Genomic DNA, 26,409 nt, shown 5'->3' with positions numbered 1-26,409 from the left:
TAATTACATGATGAATGACACCAACGTTGCCACTTTTGCCAACAGTAACCACCTTTCAACTTCCCATTTCATTATAATCTTTTTTCTCTACATCAGTTAAAGAAAGACCTAATATTATCAACAGTGTTATCTGAAAAATTCCACTCCACAAAAGTAAGAACCACTACTAAAAACTGTGATATAAAAATGTGAAAGTGACACATAACCTATCTACAATTGGACTGTTGCATGAATTAGAATTGGAAGCGTTTTGGCTTAAGCCTGTGGTACGTTTCTAAAAGTTTTGTAATGCTGAATAATTGACTAAATAATCTATATAATACATATTTAGATTATTAAAGTGGTGCGTTTAGTTTCTCAAATAAATTTCAGTGGAGGGTACTATTGGATCATATCATACATTGGTTTTTACAACAGCCATCTGTTTGAACACAATATCGGCAAAAAAAGAGAGCTTAAATAATTACAGTTGAGCGAAATAATAGAGTTGGGAAAGAGGAATGATTATAAGTTGGAGGACGAGAAAGAAATGTAAGAGTGTGTTATAAATAGATAAATTAAAATATTTATTAAAAGGTAAATATTACATTATTTAGTCAGCAGTACAAATATAAAATCACTGTTGGCAATATTATATAATCGACATGAATGTGATATTATTTGATCGATAAAAATATAGTAGAAGATCATTAAACTCTACCTTCGGGCCCGAAACTGTGACGGATAATAGAAGCAACATTACCGTACAACAAATCTGTATTGTAAATACGTAGCAGTGGCGAATACTGTGAGTAAATTTTGAATGATTGAGTATCGAGGAACAAAATACTGCAAATATGAAAACGCTTACAAAAGAGTATTTTACAGTATTTTCTTTGTTCAGAAATGTACTACAATCATAGAGTTTGGGATGAAGAAACAGATATATGAGTATAAGAAAAATATAGAAGCTATACCGGCATATAAGAAGGAGAAAAGATAAATTAAAATATTATAGCCAAACAAGGAATGTTTTTCCAAATTGAAATGACAAGTACAAAAAAAATAAAATCAACATAAATAATGTAATGATGAGAATCGGAGAATTGAATAATACATAATTTTCCTGAAGGTATTAACAACTGGAATGTTAAGGTATTAACTCATTATAATATAACAATTTCGTAATAAGCAAGATACTTTCATCATGTTGATATAAGAATAGAATATTTATAAAAATTCAAGCAACAAAGGAATATGACTTTTTCCAATAACACAACTGATATGCGATAATTATGATAATAACTTTAATACTGAATAATGCATTTCATATTACTTAGCAGCATATAGAGGATTGGTGGAGATGTGAAGTTGAACCAAAGTATTATTATGTAATCAGAATTCACTAAGCTTTAATTTACGGTTAACGTAATCTTCGATCATGCTAACTTATAACTAATATATAAAAATATGATGAAATTGTAACAGTACAGTAGAACTACTGTAATAAAAATTTATATGATTCACTTTTTAGATGCAGTACCTACATAAAGTTGATTCTGTCACAAAAACCAACTGAGACATCGTAGTTTTAAACCAAAGAAATTATAATAAGACTGTGCTTATGAAAGCAAGATGAGATCCATGGAATTTCTTTGTTTCGCCAAGATTACCCTGCGTTCATTTAATCATTAATTTAGCCATCCATCATCACTTTCTGAATCTTCATTGTTGAAAGGCGGTGGATGTTTCGGAGACCAATTCTGGAAAATATAATATATTATAACTTAATAACAGCAAACAAACATTGAATGATTATAACAATTCAAGTAGATCATATTAGTGCTGGTGAGTGGTATCGCATATTTTAGCTGCCTCAATGGATAGAATGATTGTGATGATGAAGCCCGATCCACACGCTCCAGCTTATCGTCAGTCTTGCATGATCATGCCAGATTCGACAAACTGTCATGCAAGACTGAATTGGATGGTTGCGTCCACACGCTCGAATAAGTTTGAATAAAGTTTTATTCGGGTAAGCATTTTACAGTGGAACAGTTTATCGAACTTTTCCTGGTTTGTATCTGTCAAATCTGGCATGACCACACAAGTCTGGCGATAGGTTGAGCGTGTGGATCAGGCTCTAGGTCCCAACCACCAGGATCCCAGAAACTGGACCAGGAGCCGACTACCAGAAAAACCGAGCATCGGTCACTCATTCAGTTTAAGAGATAATTAGATGAAACACTAACCAATATCAGGTTCAATATTAGCTAATAAAAACAATTAATTTAGAATAATTCATTGCTGGATTTATTATCAATCATTCAAAATATCACAATCTATTAGGTCTTATTACCTGGCCATTTTAACAATAAATATAATCTAGCCATAGGTAGGCCTAATACAATCATAGAACGAATCAAGAGAGGTGATTTATGTGGTGAATATTCGCAAACTTCAATATATTGGGCATATACTGCAAAAATGGAACAGGTATGATTTGTAACATACAATATGGCAGGGAAAAATAAAGGGAAGACGGAGTGTTTCTTTAAGACAAATCTAATGGTTGCATAATAATAATTGGTGTTCCATTATCTGGTTTGTTATGACGTTCATTGAATTGTAGCGAGCGGCAGCAAACCCAGTCAGCATTGTATGCATGATCCTGAGGCATATATCCGTATGAGCTACCATGCGTTCTTCCACAGTGTGATGTCATATGGCATCACACTCTGGGATGGAGCTGCTCAGGTGAGGTCTGTCTTGCTGCTACAAAAAAGGCTGTGAGAATACTGTGTGGTGTTGGATACCTAGCCCCTTGTAGGCCACTCTTTGTTAAGCAGCGCATTTTGACTGTGGTTGGCTTCTTCATTTTCAGGTCAGTGGTTGGGGCAGTTGGGGATGTGGGTGTCCTACCTACAAGGGGTGATGTCCATAGGCATAATACCCGAAATAGGAATAGGCTCGACCTCTCGTATTGCAGGCTTGGGAGAACGCAGGTTAGTTGGGCTTATATCGCGGGAAAGATCATCAACAAGCTACCCATTACAGCGGGGACTCTGCCACTGGCTAGCCTGTTGAGGCTATTCCTTGACGATCACCCGTTTTATGCGCTGAATGAGTTTTTCAGTTGTGAGAGTGCTGTTTTGTAGCGGTATTTTACTTGATGCATGCTCTTGCCTTGAGTGCATGTTTTTTCTTTTACTGTTAATGACTTGTCTATCTGTGACCATCCAATGTGGTTCACATTATGGACGGAAACAAATATAATAATAATAGCCTAAATCCGAATCTGATTAGTACCACAAAAAGACAAATAAAAAATATTTCAAATGTATTAGATACATACCTCCTCAGATGACTTTCCAGTTACTTTTATTGCTTCTTCACTTGGACTAGTTAGATCAGTTCTTGTTTCATTATTATTATCTCTTTGTTTAATTGAAATAATCTGATCACTCTCAGCTGAAAAAATTAGATTAAAAATTAACAATTTATTATCCACAAGAGTTTTGAAACTACAATATTGAATAAAAATTATAAACTTTGGAATAACTTGTTACTCATGTTATTTATTAGTATATAACACTTATTTTGTAGCACTATGATTAAACAAGTGGATAGGGATGAATAGTTAGGGATGATATGTAAAATTTTTTAATTGAGTAAGTTACATTTTGCAAGTTTAAAAAATTGTGGACAAATTGAGGTACCTTGAACATAGATAGTCCTTAATGAGAAATACCGTATGAAAAAGGATAATTCAGCCACGACCAAGACGTTTCAATCAGAATAAGTGCGGCAGTATAGTAAATAAGGTGTTTTGAGTATTTAAATTGGCTGTCTTCAGTTTTGAAAAAATATTTCAATAATAAGTTTTTTATAGTTTTTTTTTCTCAGAAGAATGTGCCCCAGTCGCATACCAAAGAAGGTATATGAGTGGATTCCGGCTAAGAGGAGGAAACGAGGACGAACACGAACGGTTTGGTAGCAAAACATAGAAGAGGCCATGGAGAGCAGGGGCATCCAACAAGACGTATGGAGAGATAGAGGCAGATGGCGTGTTGGCCGTGTTGAACGGCCGGGAAGGCTGTAAAAACCCGCGTATAAGGTATAAGGTATTTCAATATAATATAAGAATATATTTATATGGAGAGAGAATAGGATAAATGACTGAATATAAAATTCGCAATAACTTACATGGTAGGTCGGTATTGTCGTGCACATCTTTATCCTTTAACGATGTACCATTCACTGAATCAATACCATCTTTATATTCGTTATTCCTATCTAGTTCGATATCATGTTTCTTACCAATGGCAATACTCTCATTGGTTTCTGCTGCATCTTTTTCGGTGGGATTAATCTGACTAGGAGAGCCTTGTTCCATGGAGGATGCATTATTGTCTTTTCTATTACCTTCATCATATTTTTCCACTACACTATTACTGGTAGACGACACGGAAGGAATACTTTCTACTTCATTTTTGCATTCGTCTTCTCTATTCTGTCTATTCTGGGTACTCAAATACTGGAATGTAGTTTCCTAGAAAAGTGGAACAACTTATTAGTAGAACGAAAAAATATAATTTTTAATTAAGAACTCAATAATATTATTATTAAATCAGTTTTTTTTAGTATAGAAAAGAATGGAGTTACAAATTCTTTTAGGAAATGCAACACATCGTTTCACAACACATAATCCAGAAGAAGAAGACAATACATTTTTTAAATGCATCAAAAACGTCATTAATTGTCAGTAGAATATTGGAAGAAAACATAATTTATGGATTACCTTCATTTGAGAACATCTTAAAAGTAGCATAGTCATCTCATCAGTAAGTTGTTCTTCCCTCTGGTACATGACATTCGATATTCTATTCTTTTCATTGATATTCGTTTGTAATTGTGTGAATTAATGAAGACAGGAAATTACCTAAATTTGAACATTTTTTACGACAATATAGCAGTCTAGATTTCAAGTATGTGATAGTAGAAACTACTAATCACATAATGGAGCTACACAATAAAATGTGGACTGCAGATGAATAAGGAAAGGAGGTATAATGTATAATATCCTTTTCTATATCATGAAAAGGGTTAAGAGTTGATTCATTAACTAGCAGCTCGTAATTGATCTATTAACTAAGTTTCACTGATTTCAGCAGTGGCAGCTCCTCTCAAGGTTGCAGGGTTGCACAACCCCCAACAAATCAGGCAATAGTAACAGAATTTCCTTTTTTAAAACGTCTTAATAAAACCTCAATTTGATGGTCAAATTATTAACAATTATTTTCTCAATTCCGACAAAATTCATACAGCAGTAAGGCAGAACAGATAGTTCAACATTTTGAATTTGCGCGGTCCGAAGAAGGAACGCATAGCATTTGCAACCTCCTATGACGCGTCGCTTATATGGGAGAATAACATTGGAACCTGGCAAAGTAAACTTACTATGAAAGTTGGGATTGATATCTGCAACCTCCAAACTATATTTACACCAGCCGCCACTGGATTTCAGAATATGTTCCGTTAAAATTCAAATGTGAATATGTCACTTGTAACTTTTGACAAACGGGCTCCCTACCGTAATAGAAGTAAAATTGAAGAAAGTTAATTCAAATTAGTTGTACCTTAATAGTATCCCTGATAGTGTCATGTATCAGCGTCGCTGTGTAGTGAGCACTTTCGTCTGGGAATTGCGAACACATTTTCTTATAGACATCATTCATCAGTCTTCTTATCGTTCTCTGCTTTTCGCTCTCCACCTTCCTGCGTTCTCGCTCCACTTTCCGCTCCAGGTCGGGCACTCTCTGCGACACTTTGTCCAGTGCCTCGCTCCACAGCGCCAATGTCTTTGCCTGTTCACTCAGTTGAGTTTGCAGTTTCAGTATCGCAGACGCATGTTCTACACAGAACAACAATAATTGATAACAGCGTTAAAATTAATTGAATCACACAGAACAATAAATTATTGATCATATTTGAGAAAATATTCACATCATAATAGACAATATCCTGACATAGTGGAATCGTGCACATCAAGAAGTGGTTCTTCTTTTGAAATAAACATAAATATTAAAGCTGTTCCGTTGAAAATGATAATCTATCAACTTGACTAATTTAACAAACCACTTGAATAGATAGAAATGATCATCATACAGGTGAGGATGGTAGCTAAAGGGATGCGACATACCTTGTTCCATTATTTCCCTGGTCTGTTTTTCCCTCATCAACTGCTCGTTCAGGTCTGACTTGGTTTTGTTCAAATCAGCGATGTTTTCCTGGAATAGTATCAATCTCAATCACATATCAAAGTTAATGAAGATGGAGGAATAAAATTACATCAGCTGCATCATCTTCATATAAAAATATATTACAGTAGAACGACAATATTATGTAACATATAAGAAGCATAATACTTTTGTTTCATATTATATGGTGGATGAATTCCTAAAATATAACAAAATTTATCAAATAGATGAAACATGTTTGGTACAATCTTTGTTTTTACATGTTTTGAAAATTGGCCGATGAAAATCTTTAAACAATCGTATGACTTCTATTTCCACCCTGATCTGAGAAAAAGTGGTACTTTGTATTTGTAATTGTCTTTTGATCAAGACATTAACATATTACTTAAGATAATTTACTGGACAAAAAGTCAATTTATTAATACAGGATGTAAAGTCTTATTCACCTGCAGTTCTTGAACTTTTGATGAGGACTGTGCAAGAGCTTCTTGTAATTCTTTGTTTTCTTGCATTAGATGTTCAACTGAATTATGTTGCTGGGATTCAGGGTTCCTGTACTTATTTTCTCTGGAAATTTGAAAATAAAGGCAAATAATTATTTGATGAACTAAGAATTAATATTGTATCGCTTTCAAGAATTACATTTCAATTCAATTCCGAATATAAAAATTAAAATTGCAATTCAAAGGATTTCAAAAAAGTAATTTACTAGAAATAGCTTATCCCCCCTTAGTTATTCAAATTTGGGATGTAAATTTCTCCCTATACAAAAGTTTCAAATATATCTATATTTAGATTACCTACTTTCTATTGTTGATAAACCCATTTTAACGATAAAAAAGTTATATTAATTAGAACAAAAATTATCAAAATTTGTTATAATGTTATTGAGATCCTGTAAAACGAACGCTAATGATATGTAGACTTTTGAACGACAAATTTCACATCACAATACAATAGCTGTTAATTGTGGGAAACGTTTCACACAGCTTGTTCAACATTCAGATGTTAAGGGTGTCAATAAATATTTAAAAATTACAAATTTTATCATTAGGCTACTAAAGTATGCCATTCAATACAATTAATCTATTAAAAATTCCAATGGCTTAAATTGATACTTAATCAAGAAAACTGACACTTTTCAATACTCAATAGGTTGTGAAAACAACACTTTTCAATAGGTCGGGTATTTAAAACACATTCTAATCTTACATAATAAATATATTATACATGTCATGTGGCAATAACATGTCAACTTACTTAAGGCTATGAATCATCTCCGCGTTCTTCTGTTGAGCAATGTTGAATTGGGAGACCATATTAGTCTCCATATTTCGAAGCTGATCAAGAACTCTGTCCAACGAGCTCACTTCAATCTACAGACAAAATTAAAAATAAAATTATGACCAAGGCTATTACGATTTTGTAAGGTAAAAACAACAAACGACTGGCATTGCCAAAATTGTTTTCATTACAAAAAAAAACTACTCTAGTAATTTCAAAACTACCAAATTTGAAATTCTCCAACAGAGAATAATTTGAGAACTAACAAGAGAAACGAAAAATTTATCGACTAGAATTTACTTCTTTTACTACTTATGAATGAATATTATATTTAAGAGAACATTGTAATATTACCTTATCGATAACTCGTTCGACTTTGTCAGTGATACGGTTCATTCCCATTCTGAGCTCAGAATTGTTGGTTCGCAATTCGGAAAAGAAAACCGCAAATTGAGGGTCGAGAGCAAGTGGCTGAGACGTGGCAACAGTGGAAGACGCTACTGGAGCTACTACCTGAAACAGAAAAAATAATAATAATCAAAACCCGTTGAAGGGTGACCGCTTGAGCCAACTCCTCTGAATGTTATTCATGAGTTGTAAAATCGCTTCCCGGTGGTTCGGAACCCACCTAAAACTGTAGGTCTATTCATCTCTCATCATCATCCGCCTCATTACCCACGCACAAGCCTAGAGCTCATGTGGGCATCACCCTCAGCAAAAAGTCTATTGAACCTATCACCAAAGCTATGTACAGTAAAAACTATGTACAGAGGAAAAATCGATAGGACATTTGAATAAACACCACTGCAAGAAAATATTTGCCAGTCCTGGGACTCTAGTCCAGAATTTTCAAATGCCGGCTGTGTGTGATATGAGAACCTCTATAAATACGGGGTACTTCTATAAAGATCATTCATGTTTGAACTGCAACCGGCCAGATAGAATAATTTAAGGAATAGTAAATATTTCATTAAATCAATGCCAATAGAAAAAAAGATTAACAAAATTTCAAATTATAGCATTTATTTCATCATAATATGATGTTGAATGGCTATAGAAAATATTGTACAGATCGAATAGAATAATAGAACTGCAGAGTTCCTATCATAAAATGAATAAACAAGATTATAAAGCTAAGAAACAAGAGCAATTACTTAAATAAGAGTACTACCTTAGTTAAGTCTTGGGCATAAGCCTGTTGTGTCTTCTCTCATATCGTAAGTGTGATAATTGTACATTACTGAAAAAAATAAATAAATACCGATTCAAATTGCATGCCGTTCTTAAATAGTTGGAATTGTCGTCGTCATGTTATTCACATCGGTGTGTTCAATAGAGAATATAGAAAAAATGGAATACTGTAATATAATTATTGAAAAAATGAATTACTAACTTGCTGGCTTGGTATGGATGGCAATGGCGCATTCTCTTGTTTCATAGCAGCAACTGATGGTTCGGGAGCTGAACTTGTTTTCGGTTCTTCAATTGGTTCAATTTCGATTCGATTTTGTTCAACCGATTGGTCCACAGGAGGGGGAGCCTTGACATCATCCTTTCGCAAATAAAATGGACTAAATTAGACAATATAAAATTAGAAATATTTTTAAATTAGACGAATCAATAAAGAAAATCTTATACTTAAAACACAAAATTATCACTTACCACTATCACCAATAATAAATCATAAAGTCTTATCGAAGACGTGCCTATAAATCATAAAGTTCTTGTTTTAGAAAAAAAAACATTCTCTTATCTTACATCTCAAGTATAAAGCTTTTATGTAGACATCACTCAGCAGAATAAAATACGTTGTAATAATAATATAAATTAATTGAAATCATTGGGAGTGAATGAATCCATCACTCACAATACTCATCACTCATCACTCATCATACTATGATACTGCTGATTTTTCATTAGAAATACAATTTTGTTCAAACAATTGAAAAAAATTATAAAAAAGGGAAACAAGTGAGTTATATAGAATAAGCATACAGAAAAATACAGTACATGAATGATAGCTTATTCTTTCTCTATTTCTACTACAAGTAATATTAATTGACTCCCGCTTGAATAAATTGTCTGTGTACGAGGAATTTTTATTGTAGCCGCCTCTGAGGTATCATCAACTTGATCACAGAGTTCAAAAAATACGAATATATACTGTAGTATAGGAATCGCAGAAAGATAATGAGAAATTTAAATTATAATTTATATGAAAAAGTAACACAATAAAATATAAAATAATAAGTCTGAGATTATTCATAGATAAAGGCTAAGTAAAATTGAAGCCAAGCTAATATACAATGAAAAATATGAACGATTTATAAAATCAATACACTTCTTCATATCTTCATCCAATTATTTCTTGAATAAGGGTTTTCTCCAACAGAAACCAGGGAACGGACTAAAGATTAACGAATGATGGATGACAAAATACTAGTGATAATAATACAATGGAGCAACAAATAGAGATAAAAGTGAGTCGCATCCCCCAGGTTTGAGAATGAACAAGTTCACTAACCTCAGAATCAGATGCTTCAGGCACTCGCGCCCCTTTGAAAGGCAAAGCCTGTCCTACTTTCGCCATTCTCGATATGAGGCTTTGATTTTTATGAGTCGCACTATTACCACTAATATCACTGAGGTTAGGCAATGACTCCTCTAACACTTGCGTAATACTTGTTTCTGGCAGGGGCCTGATGAAAAAAAAAATACAAAAAAGACTCAAGTGAATCTTTACAATCTTAGTAATACACATAATTCAAGTGATGAAAAAATCACAATTAATGCTAGTTGAAAGTAGCTTATTAGAATTTATAATAACTTTAATATTCTCAATGGAAGCAGTGCTGTTGAAAATTTGACTTGTAAAGCGAAGAAACTGCAGTCCAGTGCTAAAATAAAATATGGAATTCACTATATTTAGAAGTGTTGTCATTCATTGAGAAGTAAAAAATATCGACACAGATTCTAAGAATGAAATTAATAATACAAGGTGCGGCAGAAAGGATGAACGGTTTTCAAAAAAGTAATATGTCGTTACCTATGCATAAAAAAACATTTATTTAGGCTACAGAACAATATTCACATTATTTTACAATTTTAGAAAATTAATGTTTGAAAACAATATCTGACAGGTGACGGCCGTTTTCAGCAATGCACTTTACAAGCCGCTCTCGGAAGTTGGATTGTACTCTTTCTCTATTTCTACTACAAGTAATATTAATTGACTCCCGCTTGAATAAATTGTCTAGGTACGAGGAATAATTCTTATTGTAGCCGCCTCTGAGGTATCATCAACTTGATCACAAAGTACAAAAAATACGAATATATACTGTAGTATAGGAATCGCAGAAAGGTAATGAGAAATTTAAATTATAATTTATATGAAAAAGTAACACAATAAAATATAAAATAATAAGTCTGAGATTATTCATAGATAAAGGCTAAGTAAAATTGAAGCCAAGCTAATATACAATGAAAAATATGAACGATTTATAAAATCAATACACTTCTTCATATCTTCATTCCAATTATTTCTTGAATAAGGGTTTTCTCCAACAGAAACCAGGGAACGGACTAAAGATTAACGAATAATGGATGACAAAATACTAGTGATAATAATACAATGGAGCAACAAATAGAGATAAAAGTGAGTCGCATCCCCCAGGTTTGAGAATGAACAAGTTCACTAACCTCAGAATCAGATGCGTCAGGCACTCGCGCCCCTTTGAAAGGCAAAGCCTGTCCTACTTTCGCCATTCTCGATATGAGGCTTTGATTTTTAGGAGTCGCACTATTACCACTAATATCACTGAGGTTAGGCAATGACTCCTCTGTCACTTGCGTAATACTTGTTTCTGGCAGGGGCCTGATGAAAAAATACAAAAAAGGCTCAAGTGAGTCTTTATAATCTTAGTAATACACATAATTCAAGTGATGAAAAAATCACAAATAATGCTAGTTGAAAGTAGCTTATTAGAATTTATAATAACTTTAATATTCTCAATGGAAGCAGTGCTGTTTGAAATTTGACTTGAAATATTGAATTCACTATATTTAGAAGTGTTGTCATTCATTGAGAAGTCAAAAATATTGACACAGATTCTAAGAATGAAATTAATAATATTTCAAGTTAATAATTTCAAATAAATGTCATTGAATGAAAAAGACTAAGAAATTGTCAAAAAACCACAGATTTATTGATACTTAGAAAGACCGGTTTCGGTTATTACACCATTGTCAATCTCTTATAAACTAAAACTAAATACAAGAGCAGCAGAATTTATACTAGTCATTTAGGCGATTACTGCTATTGGTCAAGGGCATGAACGCCTGCCATTGGCCCAGCTAGACAGTCTCCTCCCACTCAACGGTGTGACAAAATGGCGGCTTAAGCAACAGAATCGCCATGATAACAAAATTTACTTTCAGTACAAAATAAGAACCAAGAAAATTAGTGTTAATGAAACAAATATGTAAATGGAAACACTATTGACTAATGTATGCTTACAATTTTATGATAAAAGTAAATTCGTAGTGTTGTATTGGTTGAAATGAATCTAGTCATTTAAACTATACTGGGAATTCTCCTTAATTACTCTTGTTATTTCTAAAGCCTCTAGAATATTCAAAGATCTGCCTTTGTTATTAACATGCAGAAACTCAACATTCTCCTTAACTGTGAACTTGTGATTATTTGTTATCAAATGTTCTGCAAAGTTAGATTCCCCATTTTGTTTATTCCAATCTCTGATGTGTTCTTTAATTCTACTTTTGAAACTTCTACCAGTTTGGCCCACATAACAAGCATTACAATCACCACATTTAAGTTTGTACACCCCACTTTTATCCCAAATGTCAATTTTGTCTTTACTCCAGCTAAATAGACTATTTAAAATCGGTTTGGTCTTGAAATCAACGTGAAATCCATTCCTCTTCAATTCCATACTTATCTTATCAGATACAAGTCCTAAATATGGGATTGTTATCCAAGTCTTCTCCTCACAGTTTGATACATTACAATGTATTGTAATGACCGAATTAATGGAATGTGTTGTAGACATATAATAAACAAAATAAACGACATACTTTGAAATCTCTTTTGGAATGGATGGAGGAGAAGGATCTACAGCCAGAATCTCAACTTCCAAAGCTATGCTCTCATTTTGCTGCAGAGATGATTTCCATTTGCCCTGAAAGATGAAAGAGAAACGTTTGACGAGAGTAAAAAATAATGTGTGGTAAAAAAATAGTTATCAGGCCATCTTCCAGTTTACTATTATAATGCACAACAGGAAACATAATAATGTTTTGAGCCATGTAGAGATGATTTCCATTTTTCCTAAAATATTAGAGAAAAGTAGACGGAGGTGATAGACTTATCAGACGATATTAATTTCATCATAGCCAATGGAATCATTCCCATTTGTAAAGCTCTTGCTAGATGAGTTTCACTCTCAAAAAGGAACATGAACAGCCTGTTGATGGAATTACGGAGTGAGATTTAACAACTATTCAACAATTGGATGAAAATATTCAACTTACAATTTACAATTATTAGTTACATTGATCCTCTCTACCTTGACCGTGAACTGAATAAAAATCAAGTTGATAATATATTTAATTTTAAATTAAATAATAATCATTAGAAAATAATTATAATTCACTATTTGACCTAAGAAAATATTAATTTAGCATATTAAAAGAAAAATGGTAAAGCATAAGTAATCAATAATGGTCTAAAGTTGGAGAAACTGTGCTGCATTGATTTCAATAACTCAATTCATACCTGTAGGTTTGGAGGGAGAATAATCAACTTTTTATTTCCTTTGACGAGACCAACCAAAGACCCACTCCAGCTGTCGCTGTTCGAGATGTTTATAATGCATTTCTCTTTGGTATCAATTTCCTGTAGAACAATGAACAAGATTCTTTTATTGAAATTCAAGTTCATAATAAGTTCGATAACATACAATATTAAACTTTAAAATAATAACTTATAACTTGGGGCCAAGGTATCAGGACATGTGCATAGGTTTCATTTATTTATTTATTTAACAACAATGACAAAACAACTTAATCATAAAATGATTGGAAACGGAAAAACAGACTAATAAGGACTATTCCATTCCCGAATTTTGATTGCATATTTGTCCTATCGCCATGAGTGTTTATAACTGAACGAGTGTAAAACTAACACAACCAAGGATTCATTTGATAAACAGTTAGCGTAATTATTGGTTATTATGGGCAAGTGCATAATCCATCATCATTTTAATCTACACAAATGAAGATCCTTTACATCCTTTACATTAGGATTTACTTTACATCATCCTTACATTAGCCAGGCACAAGCATGAATCAAGTCCCCTCAACAGAAAACATGAATGACGAGCCATTATAAAATAATTGATTAGGACTTACTTATCCTGGCGCTACAGCCCTATGTGGGCTTTGGCCTCCTCCACAATCCGCCTCCAAGCTTCTCTATCTACTGCCTTTTCTTTCCATCCTCTCACTCCAATCACTCTCAAGTCTTTTTCCACATCCTGCATCCATCGTGCCCTAGGTCTCCCTCTTCTCACAGCCTCCAACTTCTCATAGAGCATCGTTCTTGGCATTCTTTTCTCCGGCATTCTTTCCACGTGTCCGAACCAATCTATCCTTCTCGCCTTGACAAAACGGAGAATATTTTTACCTTGCAGGATTTCTTCAATTTCAGCATTCTTTCTGATTCTCCACGCACCATTCTCCTGCACTGGACCATAATTATATTCTCCTAACCAGCTTCCTCTCAAAGACCATCAGTGCTTTATCATCATCTTGTAGTACTGTCCATACTTCGCTACCATATGTGATAACCGGTCTTATGAGAGTCCTGTATATTCTTATTTTAGTGTTCCTGGTTGGTAATTTGGACTTTAGTAGTTTTTTATTGGCAAAATATGCTCGATCGCCCAGCATTATCCTGCGCTTGATTTCCGAGGATATTCTGTTAATGCTATTGATCTCAGTGCCCAGGTACGTGAAGGTTTCAACTTTTTCGAATACTCTTTCTCAAATTTTGGCAGTTTCTTGCTCTCTCACTCCTCTAGGGCTCATTTCCAGGTACTGAGTCTTTCCTTCATTTATTTCCAGACCTGCTACCTTAGCCTCATCTCTAATCTGCATGAATGCTTCTTCCAGCGAACGCATGCTTCTCGAGATTATGACAACATCATCTGCATATGCTAAAACTTGTGTCATTCTGTTTGTGATGTTGCCTCTCTTGTCAATGCATTCCATTGCTTTCTGGAGGACTATGTTGAAGAGCAAGGCTGATAGTACATCTCCTTGTCTTACGCCGTCATTGATACTGAATTCCCTACTCACTCTTCCTTCACTCAGCACCATACCTTTTGTGTCATTCATGGTCAATTTCACCAGGCTTATTAGTTTTCTTGGAAAACCGTACATCTCTAGAGCATCCAGCACCTCACTTCTCCTCACCCTATCAAAGGCCTGCTTGAAATCGATGAATAGCTTATGCAAGTTTGTATTGTGCTCATAGAACTTTTCCATTATTTGTCTGAAGGTAAATATTTGGTCTGTCGTGCCCCTGCCAGGTCGAAATCCACATCATCTACGAAATACTCATCTACTATGCCTTCTGCTAGACTGCTCATTCTTACTGTCAGGATACGTGAAAATATTTTATAAGCTATGTCTAACAAAGTTATTCCTCGATAATTATCGCAAAGCAACTTGTCACCTTTTTTACTTTCCTTACCATGTTTTTCACGATTTTCTCAAAAACGGCTCTAACGATTTTCTTCAAATTTATACCATGGATAGCTATTTATAAGCCCTATGGACTGACATAGTCTCATTTCTGGGAAAATTGTAGGAGCTCCATAATATTCATGAGATAAATGGCGGATAATTACTGAAAAACCATGTTTTTCAGGGTTTTCTCGTAAACGGCTCTAACGATTTTCTTCAAATTTATACCATAGATAGCTATTTAGAAGCCCTATCAACTGACATGAGTCTCATTTCTGGGAAAATTGCAGGAGCTCCGTAATATTCTTGAGAAAAATGGCGGATAATTACTAAAAAACCATGTTTTTCACGGTTTTCTCGAAAACGGCTCTAACGATTTTCTTCAAATTTATACCCTAGATAGCTATTTATAAGCCCTATCAACTGACATGAGTCTCATTTTTTAGAAAATTGCAGGAGCTCCGTAATATTCCTGAGAAGAATGAATTTTGTTAAATTTCTATCACGATTTTCTCAAAAATGACTAGCCAGATTTTTTTTAATTTCATACCCTTATATATCAGCTCTATTAACTAGCATGAGTCTCCTCCTTGAGAAATTAACAGGGGGTCCACCCCATCCTTGAGAAATTTACTTTGTAACCTTCTCGTGCGTGAGGTAGGTAGGTAGCAAAGTTAGTAGTCTGTCTACTAACGTTGGGTAGGTAGAGCAGTTTCTTCAAAAGAACACACATGTCGATATTTTATTTTTAAAACAGCTGTTTTGCCAATTTTTTAAAATTCCTCAAATTTCATAATTCAAACAAAGGAAAATGTACTCTGAACACAATCACAATAGTATAATCGTAGTTTTAATTATTTATCCGCCAATCGGCATAATGTTATTCCCTAAATTATCCTCGTTAATGAGGCTTATAGATCAATGAGCAACGAAAGTTGTGTGAGTGTACCACACCAGATTTTTAAAAATTGTGCATAACAGACCCTTCTTCCAATCCTTTGGTATTTGTTCTGTTCTCCATATCAGCGTTATTATCCTGTGCAGACACTTTATCAATGCTTCTCCACCATATTTCCACATTTCTGCAGTGACATTATCCTCTCCAGCCGCCTTCCCATTTTTCAACTTACTCACGGCTTCTTTTATGTCATCAAGACTTGGTTCTGCTACCTCCAGGTTAACCGTATGATACTTTGACGACCATTGTTCTATGTTTCGTGGATCTTCAGTACGGGCATATGTTTTCAAAGTGTTCAGCCCATCTTTCCATTATTCGATTTTCCTCCACTATCACATTACCAGCTTTATCTCTGCAAGCTCGTACTTTGGGCTGAAATCCTAAGCTCACAACTTTTTACTTTCCTTGCCCTATTACCATAGGTAAGGAAAGTATTGCTTTCCGAAAAAAATTAAGGTACCCCAATTTCTAAATTTCAATTGTGTGTGTGTGTGTGTGTGTGTGTGTGTGTGTGTGTGTGTGTGTGTGTGTGTGTGTGTGTGTGTGTGTGTGTGTGTATGAGTGTATGTGCATCTGTGTACACGATATCTCATCTCCCATTCAACGGAATGACTTGAAATTTGGAACTTAAGGACCTTACAATATAAGGATCCGACACGAACAATTTCGATCAAATACAATTCAAGATGGCGGCTAAAATGGATTAAATGTTGTCAAAAACAGGGGTTTTCGCGATGTTCTCGAAAACGGCTCCAACGATTTTGATTAAATTCATACCTAAAATAATTATTGATAAGCTCTATCAACTGCCACAAGTCCCATATCTGTAAAAAATTCAGGAGCTCCGCCCCATCTATGCAAAATTTGATTTTGGATTCCCAATTATCAGGCTTCAGATACAATTTAAACAAAAAATTTTGAGTGGAAAAGATTGAGCATGAAAATCTCTGCAACATTTTCACCTAAAATTGAAAATAAGCTCGAAATTCGAGAAAATGTGATAATCCAATTGCAAACTGTTGGCAACTGTTGATTCTATTATATCATTCACTATGGAGAGATAGCAGACCTCGTATGTCTCCAGCGTTATTGTCCTGTCACCATCTGGCTCAGATCTTTGTTTATAAGTAGACTTGAGATGCGCGAGAGCACTAGCGTCAGGTGATCAATTCTCATAACGGCAAGGAAAGTTGTGTGAGTGCGCCATACCAGATTTTTGTGCTTTGTAGAACTTTCTAGTCTCATTCCAAGAATTTAGTTCTTCCAAATATTTGAGCTTACTTTTCATGTGTTCTCGTTTTGCCATTGATTAGGACTACCAGCTTTTATAAACCAAAACTAATTGAGTCCGATTCCCAACTCGTTTGATAATATTAATTAAATGGAATATCATAAGTAGAATGAAAAAAGGAAAATAGAATACTCTTCATTTTTTCTTTCTATGACAAACTGTTTGTTAATAATCACTTTTGAATACTTGAAATTTAAGTAATTAATAAGTAGTATTCGAAAGTGGAAATAGAACATTCGCTACAATAGTAGATGTCGAGTTATTCAAACTATAATTTTTTGAGCGAATTAATTTTCAGTTACAACACCTTGTCCAACTTGTATGCTGGTGAAATGGTTGAAACTCGTAGAGCAACCTCCACTCTACTATCGGCTCCAACTTTTTGTTCATCAGCCGAGCACGTGGCGCTGTACAAATCTTGCGACACCATTGTATCCACACCCTCAGTACAAGCCCACTTGGCTAGTGCTACCTACAAAATCGAAACACAATCGTTAAGAAAGCAAGACAAAATATAACATTCTTTCAATAATTTATAACCTTACAATACTCATTACTTTGGAAATAAACCTTTAAATTATAAATATATATTTTTTCTCACTTTTTGTGTAGTTGAGGAGTTAATATCGTGATAATTATTCATATTGAATAAAAATACTTATAAGAATAAGAAATTGTCAAAAACCACAGATTTATTGATACTTAGAAAGACCAGTTTCGGTTGTTACACCATTGTCAATATCTGATAAACAATCTCTGTTTATTGAACATAATGCAAACCGGTCTTTCTGATTATCAATAAATCTGTGTTTTTGACAATTTCTTAGTATTTTTATTCCACTTTAAATTATATTTTTTCACTAGCTTGCCCGGCGAACTTCGTACCGCCAAAAAGTCAATGTATCTCATATCACACTTGACTTTCTTTGGTGAATCATGAAATTTATATGACAATCAATATTTTCATTTACATATCAATACGGACTTCCTATGTGCTTAGTCATGCAGCATTTATTATTCCGAAAACATATTCTTCTCAATCAATTGGTAGTAATATCTACCAGTAAAGTGTTGAATTAAAAAAAAATAGATAGATTAAATCAGTGTTTAAAAGATAAATTTAATGCGTTCATAGTTGTTGATTGTCAATAGATGGTCCAGGAAATATTCGATATACGATGAATCACACAGAATTCCATATTCTTTCAATCTTTAATTTTAGGATGGATATAAGCTAAGCTAAATTCAAAAAAATTTAAATTATTTTGTCATTCTTCAGTGATTAATGAATGGAATATGAACAACTCTCTTTCTTATAAATAAATTTTTATAAATTCTTATGAATAAATGTTTTCCAACATTTCCAGTTTCTCAATGATAGGGGAGTGATAATAATTATTAGTATAGGTCTTCTAAAGAATCATTATCTACAGCTGGTACCAATCAACTAAAATTTAACTCCAAACTACCGTATTAATACCAGTACACAATTTATATGTTTATTATTGCTGGTAACTTTAGATGCTAAATCATAATCACAACATTATCTTGAATCATGATCATATCCCGTTCTTCGGTAGCCGCTCGACCGACAATTTCGAAAACATAGGTCGGTGAAATGGATTAATAAATAATTGGTTATTAGCCCCCTTATTAAAATGTCTGGTCAGAACGCATCCCGAATATTCACACAACATATTCCCAAAGATCCATGCCGTTCTGTCAAGTAGTTTTTAAGTCTATAGGGAACAAACAAACAAATTAACACACAAACAGACATTCATTTTTCTATATATCGATTAGTCTACCATATTCTATTCACTGGAAGTAGACAACAGAGTGCACAATGATTGAACATGTGCAATTCAACCTCATTGACAATTGATGGAAAATGAAAAGAATAAGATGCATTCCATATTAAGATAATTTTGCCCTCTGATATCACACAATAATTATTATGTTGTTAAATCTTTTATCTATTAGTAAGGCCCGGTTCTACAAAAACCGGTTAAAATTCTAACCATGATTAATTCCACGAGAACTAATCAGAGAAGGCCTTTTTGATAAGACGGCTGCTCTGATTGGTTCTCGTGGAAATAATCACGATTAAAGTTCTACCGGCTTTTGTGCAACCGGCACTAAATCTATTATCATGTTGCTATAGATAACTTGAAGTTCTTTTCACATTATGAACAATGTACACAACAAACGAAATGCACTATGAGCATTATGACGCTAGCCTACTAGGTAGAGATGCCTAGTCATATTGACCTCTACCAACAAATAATTGAGCAATATCATTAGATGATATTAATTTCACAAATTTCAAGTAGACTAATAAATAATTGGGAAAAAATCCAATTACCTCTGTGCTGAATTCAACCAGACTAGCTGAACTATCAAACAGCAGAGACCACAAAATATTGTTTCTGTCTCTGAAAGTAGCATATTTATTTGGTTGAACCTGTAAACAAGAAAATTCTATGAATAGAATTCTAAAAATTCTATAAATAATATTAATTATCAATATCCCAGAACTCCTCGGATCATTCAGAAACCTTATACAGAAACAACTTGTACAATTTTTCTCATTTGATACGAAATATGTTATATTTTGTTCAAGTTTCCTTCTGTTGTAACATGAATTATGAGCGTGAAAATCTTACATTAATGCGATAGATAGTGAAAAATTTATCATTAGAACATCCAATATTCTCATAGCACTAATTAAATCAAACCACGGGCTCACGTTTCACAAATTAGTCAACAACTATTGGACGAATTGCATGAAACATGAAGTTGGCACTGAACACAAGATAAAACACCTATTTATTGCAGGAATGGTGTTATCACAGTATATTCCCATAAAGCAAAGGTTTCCTAAAAAGGAGTGACTGAAATTGTCACAGAGTTTTCAACGACTTAGCCAACGTGGAACTGGCTTCAATAATTCTTTTAATTACACTAGGAATGGAATACGTTGTAATTGAGCTTCCAGTAGACCAACTCTTGGTGATGTCAGATTATGTGAAGCTGAGACTTGCAAAGGCAAAGCAATGTGACAGAATAACTACATTGCTTAACATCATTGCTGGCGTTAGCCTTCTCACATCGAATATATTCAGTAACCTGGGCTTCCATGATAAAAATCCAATTCTAATAAATGTGGCAGCCTCGATTAGGTCGATTGGAAATTTGAGTCTCAACTTATTTCATTCAGACTAAAAAAGGTATTTATTTCATTCTTATTTCACTCTCAGACTTACTTAATTGAAGTTTATAATCAATTCAAGTGGACCTAATCAGTAAATCAATAATGGTTTATATAAATCATTATTAATTATTATTACTATTCATGTACGATGTAATGCATAGGAGTACAGTACCGGACTCTCAACTTGATCCCTGTACTCATTTGCCCCCTCCACAGAATGAAAAATTTTATTATCCAGCTAAATTATATCATTAATTTATATTTAAGCAAATTAGCCAGCATGACTTAATTTAATGAGTATTAGAAATACAGCAGTCAGCCCTGCGCAATTGGTTTCCTTCTACCTCCGCCCAACTAGGAATCTACCGAACAACTAGGGATCTTCTCATCAGTCTAATACTGTAGAGTATTAATGTTTTTATGATATTGTCAGTGTCTAGTTAGGTTTTCATGCCCCCTATGGGTTGGAGGAGCTTTGAGTAAAACATCGTACTCAAGTGTTGAAAACCAGAATTCACGCACAGTATCCCTGCTTGTCGTAGGAGGCGACTAAAAGGAACCCCAAGGCAACTCCAGAAGTTGCCTTGCCTTCAAACCCACGGGATCTGCCCCATCAGGGCAGTTTCGGAGGGGCAAAAAGAAAAACCCAAGAGACCAGAGATGGATGAAACTCCAGGCACAAATGTGGGTCAAGAAGCTGAGTCGAGGGTGGTCGGGCGCCCTAGAGGCAGTTTGGCGTCCCCTCTCTCAGCGGAAGGACCTACAAAAAGGCCAGGAGTGGAACTCACGTAGGTCACGAGTTTGTGGGTGGAGAGACCAAACCTCGCCACTGCTCAAAGAAGGGCGGCCATTCAGACAAAAATTCTTGGGAGAGGTGAGGCTTTTGACCCTGCGAAGTTCCGGAGGGGCAAAAAGAAAAAACCAAGAGATCAGAGATGGGTGAAACTCCAAGCACAAATGTGGGTCAAGAGGCTGAGTTAAGAGTGACCAGGCGCCCTAGAGGCAACTTGGCCGCCCCTTCCTAAGCGGAAGGACCTTCAAAGTTCAAAGAACAATTCACGTAGGTCAAGAGGATTGATCAGTCTGAAGAGACTGCCAAGCGTATCACACTGGATTGCGACAAGCAACCAGGTGATGAATGGGATGTTAGCATAGGGAAAACTCCTGGTTCTTGTAAAGGACACAGGTATTGATTGGTTTGCCTTACTAACATACTATTTGGGAAACACAATAAGCTTCGGTTGACGTGTGGGGTTCTTTGAACCTTTTGATCCTTGAATCCGTCCCTTCAAAAATAATAATAATAGGTTCTCATCAGTCCAATACTGTAGAGTATTAATGTTTTTATCACATTGTTAGTGTCTAGTCTAACAGTGTCAGTAAATTCTAGGTAAAATGGTTTTTAATATTTGAAAAAAGCTCTATTTTAATTGAATAGACTTACAGCAAACCAGAACTGTGAGTTGATGTGAGCCTGCGCCAAATGAGATGTCTTCTCCTTATAGAGAGTCAACTGGTACAGGCGAGTGCTCGGACTCCCAGAAATGGCCACACCCACTTTCCCCTGGTCGACATACGCATTCTTCACGCTACAACAAATAAATAACAATAGCACATTTATAATAATACGGCTTATCAATTTTCTGAATGTATTAAAAATACACACATGCATTCATCAAACCTGATGTTATTCTATAGCCTGTTTGGTGTTGAAATTGAACTTTCCTAATTGTCGTGTCACAATTTATTGAATTCTTGTGGAATCTTGTTACTAGAGAAAATAGTTATTAGATGGATATTATAAAAATAATAAACTAATTATTTGAAAATAAATTATAATGTTTATTTTTTCAGCCAATGTTCTCCATGACACTCATCTTTATTGTTTAATGTTGTTTTCTTAATCTAATCTACTATCACTTCAAAATCATCTTTCTGGAATAAATCCCAACCCCACATCTCGAACGGTTTTACTTTTTCAGCGTATTTGCGTTATTCTTTCGAGGGCAGACTGTAGGGCTACCATGTTCTTGTCTTTGTCATATTTAGCATGCATAAGAGTTTTGATAGCTATTTCATGCTGTTTAGGCAACTCAAAATGAGAAACCTTGTTCTATTTCGGATATGCCAGCCTTGAATATCTTGATGAAAGTATTCTGTATATTTTTTTTATAAATTCAAACGATTTTTACACTTTCTGAAACTGCAAACACTAGGATATTTAAGTATCCACTACAGTTTATACACAGTTTTAGATCTATAAACAAAATATTAGGATTGTGAGATTAAAATCACTCTATTACAATAAAATCAACACCCATGATCAGAAATGATTCATAATTAATCGAATCATCAACTGTACATAGCCTCCAAACTGTTAAATTAAAACAGGATAAGAAGTAATTTTGAACGAATGCCTGTTAGTTTTACCCGCATTGTATGTACTTTTAGAATGATTGAATAAATAATGTTATTTTTATTAAATAGAAAGCATTACAATCATAAAACTTTTCTGAGCAGTCCTGGAAAATTTCAAATCCATTTTCTAATTTTATCCAAAAAAATATTTCAAATCTTATTCCACTAATCAATTTTGTACAGCCCCGACCTTTTGGAGCTTCGAATAAATTGATAATCAACTCTGTTCAATAATATAAATTTGGAGTAATTTGAAAATATTTATTTTTGTAATCTAAACAATTTTTATAGCCTATTTCTACTGCTTATTTTTATATTTATATTTGTTTCATTAATCATTTTGAAACAAAAATAAAATATGCACTTTTATAATAAGTTTCATTTTCTATTCTAACGCAGACTAAAAAAATAACACAATCCACTAATTGCTCTACTTTTACGCTAACTTGATTTATAAATAATTTGATAAGAAAATGCTTACTAAACTTACAACTTGTATGTTTGTAGAACTTTCAACGTTATAAGGCCAAGTGTTTCTTTGGCTTTAGCTTGCGGCCGTGGAGAAATTCTGGGTGCAGATTCCACCTTACTTTTCGGCTGTTTTGGAGGTTTATACATGAGACTTGAATTTCCACCATAGCTGGAGTTTTTCTCGAACAGAGATGCCAAATTCTTGCTAAAATTCAGAAAAAAGTTTAATGATACTTGTAAATAATGAGGCTAACAATGCACACCAAAGCGTTCAATGCTCAAAAAAATAGATGAAAAGATAAAAACATAAAGTTCTGATTTGTGTAAAAATCCCAATCATTTGGCACTAAAATAAAGACGCTATTAATCAGAGTTGGTCTGAGAACTAAATATGCTCCAATAATCTGAAACTTTTAAAAATTGTTGGTTATGAGCTAGCTACTTTTAGCCCAATCAATAAAGGTTTTTTTAGTCCAAAAATTGGATAAATGCTGAATTTCCCACCATCTATAAATTCAGTAAAACTATAAATTCTATAAAACCTTGTCAGAGAGTCATTTTCCAAAAGCCCCAAGAAATCCCCCTGGAGTTTAACACCCCTACTTCCGCCAGCCACTACCCACTATCAAAGATGAAAATTCCATGCAATCACGGAAAATTAAATGTCTCTGTAAGCTGTAACTATTTATTGGAAAAAGTTCTAGTATAAACCATTTGATTCGTTACATTATATACTAAATATTGATCTTATTATTTTTTTCAATAAAACTCTTTAGTTGTTATTAACGTAATTTACCGTAGGTATTTTTTTTAAATGTGCAATCAGAATGTTTTGCTTTAACGTTAAAAAAACGTTAAATTGTTTTGAATGAAAAAGACTAAGAAATAGTCAAAAACCACATTTGGTTTTTAACAATTTCTTAGTCTTCACTATGAATAATTACCACAATATCAACTTCTCAACTACACAAAAAGTTAAATTGTTTAGTAATAAATATATATTTTCAACTATTAGATTTCATTAAAATATCTCTTTTTCACATCAATGTTTGTAGAATAATTAAAATAAAATATTTAAAAATTTACCTTACCTGGAAGCTTGAGATGAATCATCATCGTCAGATTGCATTTGAATAAAATATAGTGAAATTCCGCTCCTCTATAAATTATTACGTGAATTAAGAACACTTCCAAGAACTAAATCTGAAATTTGATACAAGAAACGAGAATTTCGATTAAAAATAATAAAGAATCTTGGATTTAATAAAAACAGAATTACATAACCTCTAATTTACAGTTTTCTGATTTTCTCCTGTAAGAAGTAAAGGAATAAAATGGAAAATTGCCTGATATATGATTAGAAATTGTCATCTAGAGTAAAGTATTATTTCTCCAAATAGAAACACACCTTAAACATTTGCATATTGATATAAGAAGATAAAAATAATGGTGATAACACAAAACCGAATTTTGATTTTGATTGTTCACTGTTCATGTGTTCAAAAACTTGAAAGCTACATCGACCTTTAAAAGCTGATCGATAGTCAATCTATCGAGTATCAGTTTTATCAATAATCAACAGTTCAAAAATTCGCGCTTAAAAATTTGAAAACAAAATGAAAAGACTAATAATTATTAAAATAATTCACTGTAAAATTTGTCAGGCTTTTATTTTCTATTATAATTTTTAGCTTGAAGAGAAAAATCCATCTCATGCCTTATCCATACACGCGTCAAGCGGTCACAAATGACGGTGAGCTCAAGAGTGTAGTGTCATTGCCAACGCTCACCTTAGTTTAAATTTCGCCTTCATCACAAAATAAAAAGTAAAAGAATTTATTTCTTTGCCTTCGTTCCGATTTATGTCGAGACGAGACGAGCATACGAGCAACGACGAGTGGCCAGCTAAGCTTCCAAAAGTGTTGGATAATCTTGAAATAAATGCGCACTTCGGGGTGCAGTCCATTGTACAGTTTTTGAATCTATTGAAGCTAACAATAAATAGCAAGAAATGTCAATACCTCCAATTTAAGAACAAATATAATATAATAGAAGATAGGAAGATAAACATTTTTGGGTACTTGAGTATTAAACGGAGGCCACTATTACGAAACGCGCCGCGGCACTTATAGAAGGTTAAATTGTTATAGATGTTGTAGTAGAACTATTCTAGTATTGTTGTGAGTCGAGCGTTATCAGAATTCTAAACTTCACCTGTTAATCTATTAAAGTGTGTTCTTTCCAATTATGTAGTTATTTATGGTATCCCGTACGAAATATTTCTGTAGGTTAGGTGGCCTCCGTTTAATACTCAAGTACCCATTTTTGTAAATGATTGTCAACTTGATGATGAAGAACAGGTTCAATTTTTAGGTATTTTATTAGATTGGCGACTAACTTGGACTCCTTTATATTGGAAAATTTGTGCCAAAATAGCATCTGGAGTATTTGTCATGAGACAGCTTGCAAGGCTCAAAGATAAAAAGCTACTAATAACAGCCTATCATGGTCTCTTATTGTCGCATATAAGGTATGCATACCATCATAGTGTGGGGTAACTCGTCAAAAAAAATATGGATAGAGTACTCAAGATGCAAAAGAGTGCTGTTAGGTGTATAGGAGAAGCGAATAGGCTAGATTCTTGCAGGCCACTGTTCAGGTCACTGGGTCTACTAACAGTGCCTAGCTTGTTCATCAATGAGGTTATTTTATTCGTAAGAGCAAGTGATTTGAGCCAAAATCTTGACGTTCATGATTACAACAAGCG

The 26,409-nt window shown here is 33.9% G+C and overlaps 1 protein-coding gene across 6 annotated transcripts; it reads right to left on the bottom strand.

Annotated features, from left to right (window-relative positions):
• Nucleotides 1-542: 542 nt before the first annotated feature.
• LOC111055867 (FK506-binding protein 15) lies at nt 543-25,154 on the bottom strand. Of its 6 annotated transcripts, none has more exons than XM_039430270.1 (18): nt 25,051-25,154; nt 24,734-24,845; nt 23,662-23,847; nt 22,198-22,342; nt 19,905-20,003; nt 17,847-18,011; nt 13,318-13,437; nt 12,618-12,721; nt 11,223-11,397; nt 8,917-9,075; nt 7,878-8,036; nt 7,500-7,615; nt 6,686-6,806; nt 6,182-6,269; nt 5,619-5,893; nt 4,186-4,531; nt 3,335-3,450; nt 543-1,742 (listed from the first exon to the last, which is right to left on the bottom strand). In XM_039430270.1, the coding sequence occupies exons 2-18, from the start codon at nt 24,769-24,771 to the stop codon at nt 1,671-1,673; spliced, it is 2,484 nt and encodes an 827-aa protein (XP_039286204.1). In that variant the 5' UTR covers nt 24,772-24,845; nt 25,051-25,154; the 3' UTR covers nt 543-1,670. The 6 variants fall into 6 exon arrangements, with proteins under 6 accessions (XP_039286204.1, XP_039286207.1, XP_039286205.1 ...); XM_039430273.1 differs by lacking the exon at nt 11,223-11,397 and adding an exon at nt 10,048-10,222; XM_039430271.1 differs by having other exon boundaries at nt 24,989-25,123.
• Between the last annotated feature and the right edge of the window lie 1,255 nt (nt 25,155-26,409).

Source organism: Nilaparvata lugens, chromosome 6 (assembly GCF_014356525.2).
Source record: "Nilaparvata lugens isolate BPH chromosome 6, ASM1435652v1, whole genome shotgun sequence".
NCBI classification, from domain to species: domain Eukaryota; kingdom Metazoa; phylum Arthropoda; class Insecta; order Hemiptera; family Delphacidae; genus Nilaparvata; species Nilaparvata lugens.
The sequence above is the reverse complement of the archived record's forward strand: the minus strand, read 5'-3'. Positions and strand labels throughout refer to the sequence as shown.